Source organism: Capsicum annuum, chromosome 3 (genome assembly GCF_002878395.1).
Source record: "Capsicum annuum cultivar UCD-10X-F1 chromosome 3, UCD10Xv1.1, whole genome shotgun sequence".
NCBI lineage: Eukaryota > Viridiplantae > Streptophyta > Magnoliopsida > Solanales > Solanaceae > Capsicum > Capsicum annuum.
Window position 1 is genome coordinate 3367609 of NC_061113.1, and position 6288 is coordinate 3373896.

Genomic DNA, 6288 nt, shown 5'->3' on the forward strand with positions numbered 1-6288 from the left:
TAGATGGGGGTGGGGGAGGGTGGGAGAAGACGATTTTGGGGTGGGGGTGGCAGCAACGATTTGGGGTGGGGTGGGCTAAGGAAGATGATATGGGGTGGGGTGGAGTGGTTAGGAAGATGATATAAGGGTGGGGTGGGGTGGGGTTATTAATTTATTTTTTAATTCAAATTAATTATATAAAAATTATTTTATAAAAATGCCAAATGTCCTTTTATAATTGGTTCATTTATATGTTATATACCCTAAAATGCACCTGGCAGCGAGTGCAACACACTCTCTTTGCTGATTCAGCAAAAGGTGTCAAAGTGACACACTTTGTGGCTACTTGAGGTGTTAAAAGTGAATAACGTCCACTTGAGGTGCCTAAATGAAAGTTCGAGCCAAGTTTAGAGGGTCACCGATGGGTTTGGCCTTTATTTTAATTTGTTTTTGGATACCGAGTTTAAAAAGGCAAATAAATACTTTTGAATCTTCTGGTATTAGATTAAAGATATATATATTAAATGTACCAAAATACTCTTTAATCTTTCTGATCTTAAACATATCTTGTGGAAAGCTGAAACTAAAAAAATGCTAAACAAAGAGTATTTTTTTTTTAACTCATCGGTGGAATGGAGAAAAAAATGGTCTCTTTATATGACATTGGACAACCTTCTAGTGTGAGCTAATTTTTGAAATTACGTTAGGCCAAAGATCCATTTTTTACTTAAATCAAGACATATAATTTGAATTTTGAAGTCACTTGACAACTTGTCTTCCCAAGTTGACTATAAATACCTCAACATATGTAGAGGCAAAACACACAAATTGTAGTAATTAAAGCATTTTGAGTGAGAGAAAGAAAAGTATGAGTCAATTAGCAATGGTTAACACTACTATTAAACGTCCATTGGTAAATTATCACAAAAGTGTTTGGGGAGACTATTTTCTCTCCTACACTCCTCAACTCACAGTATGTTTCTGTACCCATACACTCATATACGTCTCGTTTTTCTGTGAGATAGGTTTGGTGATAGTTTGGTATACATCATATATGTTTCTTTGTTCATATCAATAGTAGTACGTAACATTAATTACTCTCGTAGATTTTAATTCTTGTCCTATGATTTTTGTTACCTCAGATTGTTTCTTCTGCTTCGGTTGTGGGATAGGTTTGGTGATAGTTTGGTATATCGTATTTGTTTCTTTGTTCATATCAATAGTAGTACGTAACATTATTCTTGTATAGTTTCTTGTCCTACGATTTTTGTTACCTCGGATTGTTTTGTTTCTTGTGTGCTTCGGTTGTGGGATAGGTTTGGTGATAGTTTGGTGTATCGTATTTGTTTCTTTGTTCATATAAGTAGTAGTACGAAACACTATTCTCTTATAGTTTCTTGTCCTACGATTATTGTTACCTCGGATTGTTTCGTGTGTGCTTTGATTATTGCATTATTATCGTATAATTTTGGTATTGTTATTGTTCCTTGATTATTTTTTTGAATGCAACGTAATATTTTCCCTATTATTGGCTCTATCCTTATTTACTTTTGTATTTTGTTCTTTTCCAAATTTCCGTATACATACTCTATCCTCCCTAGACACTACCTAGCACAATAATTCTTATGATTAATTATTGGTGCAGGAAATTAGTAGCCAAGAAAAACTTGAACATGAAGAGTTGAAAGAAAAAGTGAGGCAAATGTTAGTGGAAACTCCTGATAATAGTATACAAAAACTTGTCTTAATTGATACAATCCAACGATTGGGAGTGGGATATCATTTCGAAAATGAGATTAAAATATCTATTCAGAATATTTTTGATGAGTCCGATCAGAGTAAAAATGAAGATGATTTCGACGATCTTTACGTTGTTGCTCTTCGTTTTCGACTAGTGAGACAGCAAAGGCATTACATGTCTCCTGGTAACGCATCACTTCTCTATTATTCTATATATGCAGCTTTATTAATTAATGTCAACTACTACTTCCTTTTTTTTTTTTTTAATTGTTTCAATATTATTTGGGTAAACTTTAAACGTATATGGCTTTTTTTCTAGAGCCATATAATTTACTATATTCGTCAAGCCAAAACTTCCAAGGTGAAATCAAGCATCTTTTAAATCTCTATCATGCATGTCAAATTATCAAGAATTAAAAGATAGGATTATTATTAGCTAAAATAACATCAATATGCCCTTTAACTTCCACCCTTACAAAGTAATTACAAAACTTTCAACTAATTATGTATCTTTATTGGATGTATCAAGGAACTAATTATGTATCTCGATAGACCCAAAATCTAAAAATTATATCGGGAGCTAATTATGTACTCCCTCCATTCAAAAAGTAACCTACTTTTCTTTTTAGTCCGTTTAAAAAAGAATGATCTCTTTCCCTTTTTGGTAATACTTTAATTTCAACTTTCCACATGACATTTGACACAACTTTAATTTAAGGCCACAAGATTCAAAAGTTTTTTTTTATTTTCTTAAACTTTGTACCAAGTCAAAGTAGGTCATTCTTTTTGAAACAAAGGGAGTATCTTTTACAAGGAAAAATGTATCTTTGTTGGAGATATCATGCATCTCGACAGACCCAAAAACGGAAAAAATATATTGGAAGTTAATTATGTATCTTTACAAAGGAAACAATATATCTTCGTTGGATGTATCTCAATAGACCCAAAATCAAAATCTCAGTAATTATGCAAAATGTTGGCATTTTCTATAATTAAGCTCTAAACTATCAGAATTTATGTTGTTTGCCCTAATTTTAATATAATGCGTATATGTGCGTCATTTTATTTGGTCTCTATATGTTATTATTATTTTTTTTAAATCGTTTTCTATCTCATCATGATAATAATGAATCAGATGTGTTCAAGAAATTCACTAACAATGATGGCAAGTTCAAGGAAACTCTTACTAAAGATGTGTTAGGATTATTAAGTTTATACGAAGCAGCACATGTAAGAGTACACCATGAAGACATTCTTGAAGAAGCTCTAACTTTTACCACCACTCATCTCGAGTCCATGGGCCCTAAATTGGACAACTCACTCAAGGCCCAAGTTAGTGAAGCCTTGATCCGGCCCATTCATACAAATGTACCAAGAGTGGCAGCAAGAAAATACATGCCTATATACGAAAACATCGAATCACATGATGATTTGCTTTTGAAATTTGCAAAATTGGATTTCCACATTTTGCAAAAGGTGCATCAAAGAGAGCTTAGCGAACTTACAAGGTATATACATATTGTATCTTCTTTAATTAATCGCGCGAATATACATGCTTCATGTGATACATTAGAATGTAACTAACCATTGTATACATATAATATACATATGTAGGTGGTGGAATGATTTGGATCCCGTAAACAATTTTCCATATGCAAGAGACAAATTGGTGGAGTGTTACTATTGGGCAATAGGGGTGTATTACGAGCCTCAGTATAGACGTGCAAGAAGAACGTTAACAAAATTAGTCGCTATTATCACTGTCACCGATGACCTCTATGATGCTTATGCAACTTATGATGAACTTGTGCCTTTCACAGATGCAGTCGAAAGGTGAATAACTACAAAACTTAATGGGTAAAGCATCTAGTACCCTCCTAAACTATGACTAGATTTGCTACGATACATTCTAACTTCACGGGAGTCCTATTACCCTCGAACTAAATTTTAGCGTACTTTTTTCACCTTTTAAGCTAACATGACACCTTTGATTTGGGCCCTATTTTATGTAATAAAAGTGCCACGTCAGCACAAAAGGGTGACAAAAAAACACTAAAATTGAGTTCAGGGAGGTAATAGGATCCATGTGAAGTTGGAGTGTCTCGTCACAACTTTGACCATAGTTCGACTTCGAGGGGTATTGAATGCTTATCTCAAACTTAATTATCAGTTCTTTGTAATTTTATCGTGCTACATTGTTGAATAATAAATATAAATGTTATTTATGCATATGCAGATGTGACATTGGTGCTATGGATTCGATATCATCCTACATGAGACCTCTTTATCAAGTCTTTTTAGATTACTTTGATGAAATGGAAGAAGAATCAACCATAAATGGCAAATTAGACTATGTCTACTGTGCAAAAATTGAGGTAATTAAGCTTGCTATAGAGTCCGTTTGGATAGGATTAAAATCTAGTCAAATCAACTTTTAATCTCTTTTATGGTTTTTTAAGGTGTTTGGTAAAATTAAAAAGTGTTTAAAAAAAGCTAAAAACCGATTAAACGAATAAAAACCCAGCTTTTTGCTTTTTAGATTAAAATTCTTTTAGGTTTGATCAAAATATTTACCTTTTTATCCCTTATATTTTCTTCCAATTCCAACAATATTCAAAACTTGTAGCCCTTAAATATATAGTTTTTTTTTTCTTTTTCTCTTTGCCGCTTCGCTTCATCTCTTCCCTCCAATTTCCTCTTAATTTTTCTTCTTTGTTTCAATCGAATCCATCATTACACCGAAGATTTATTCAAAAATTTTATTTTAGAATTAAAAATTATTAAAATTTCACCTTAATTATGGTGTTAACAACTTTAAGGATATTTAAGTCATTTTAATAGCAAAAAATGTATTTAACATCACTTGTTTACCAAATACATCAACAACTTTTTTTCAGTTTTAGCACTTCTATCGAAACACTTATGTGCTTAATTTATAAGCACTTATTTTCAGCTTTTAATCACTTAAACTAAAAAACTATTTTTCTTTAATCCTATTCAAACGGGCTCTAACTCGTTCTATTTAACCGATTATATTAAATATATCATCGATTTTAAAAGTATATACTACTTGGAATTGAAATTCTACGTTTTAGACGAATAGGTGGACGAAAAGCTATCTTAAGGAAGTGGAATGGTTGAATGGTGGCAAAATTCCAAAATGTGAGGAATATAAGAGAAATGCAACTTTAACAATTGCCATTCCAATGCTTGTGGTTACTTGTTTGATTGTTATGGAGGAATTTGTAGCCAAAGAGACTTTCCAATGGATCTTAAATGACTCTTTGGTCCTTCCAGCTTCATCACTAATCAACAGATTAAAGGACGATATTATTGGACATGAAGTAAGTATATATGTTGATATGGCACATCTGAACTATATATCATATGATCGATCATTTCCCGAATTATATCACTCTCTTTATATTAAAACACACGCGAATGCTTAATAGGCCTACAAGCGCTTGTGGTCTAGTGAGAACAATAGTTTGACAAACTCAACATCTAGGTGTGTTATAATACAAAGAAAGTGATAGTTTACATAGGTAAAAGGAATAACGGGCAGTTGATGTATGAAATTCAGTTTTCATTTCCCATCTCATAGGTATAGGTCAAATACCTAGCGACAAACTCCTATGTTCCTTTCACTAAGGTATTTCTGAACAAGTTCCTGAATAACAAGCCTCAAGAAAATGATAGCCTATATGTGTTTTTGACCAATAACTTTTGAACGTATAGTACTATTGGACGTCAATACTGAAATCTATACACTTGATGCAGCACGAACAACAAAGAGAACATGGAGCTTCATTCGTCGAATGCTACATGAAAGAATATGGAGCTTCGAAACAAGATGCATATGCTGAGATATGGAAAGAAATAGCAAATGCATGGAAAGACATAAACACGGAATATTTACGTGCAACTCAAGTACCAACAATTGTCCTAGAACCTGCAGTAAATCTTGCACGTCTAGTAGAAATTCTCCAAGGGGATGATTTTACAAATTCCAAATACAACCTTAAAGACGTCATCTCCATGTTGTTTGTTGATTCTGTCATGAATCATGATCATAATTGTGTTGGTGTTTAATTAAGCAAACAACGGTTCCAAAACTTAGATATATTACTTCTAAGTGATTGCTTTGTGTGTGTGTGTGTTTTGTTGGTTGGGGGTGGGAGGTTTGCTGCTTTTGTTGTATTGCACTTTGTATAGATGGTTGTTTTGTATTGTTTGATTTGTTTCACAATATATCGCATCCTATTGTATTGTATTATATTATATTATTTTAATGAATCGTTTTTTATCTTATATTACTTAGCTCATGTGGAGTGTAAATTTTACGTATCTTTTAAGAAAATTTTAATTTGAAGTAAATTTTACTAAACTTATGTTAAATTTGACTACTATCACCTTATGAGGTTATTCAATACTAAGTTATAATGAAAAAAAATATATTTAGTCTTTTGAGTTGTAAAAATAGACAATTGGTACAATGAAACATATAGTCAATTTTAGTATAGTAGATGGAGAAGTAAAGATGAACCGAAAGCAAACTTTGATGGTTTG

The 6288-nt window shown here is 32.4% G+C and overlaps 1 protein-coding gene across 2 annotated transcripts; it reads left to right on the forward strand.

Moving 5' to 3' along the window:
* Positions 1 to 816: 816 nt before the first annotated feature.
* On the forward strand, positions 817 to 6030 carry LOC107864346 (sesquiterpene synthase 14b). Of its 2 annotated transcripts, XM_016710697.2 has the most exons (7): positions 817 to 952; positions 1625 to 1904; positions 2855 to 3227; positions 3334 to 3552; positions 3956 to 4094; positions 4815 to 5063; positions 5500 to 6030. In XM_016710697.2, the coding sequence occupies exons 1-7, from the start codon at positions 848 to 850 to the stop codon at positions 5809 to 5811; spliced, it is 1677 nt and encodes a 558-aa protein (XP_016566183.2). In that variant the 5' UTR covers positions 817 to 847; the 3' UTR covers positions 5812 to 6030. The 2 variants fall into 2 exon arrangements, with proteins under 2 accessions (XP_016566183.2, XP_047264847.1); XM_047408891.1 differs by lacking the exon at positions 4815 to 5063.
* The last annotated feature ends 258 nt before the right edge of the window (positions 6031 to 6288 follow it).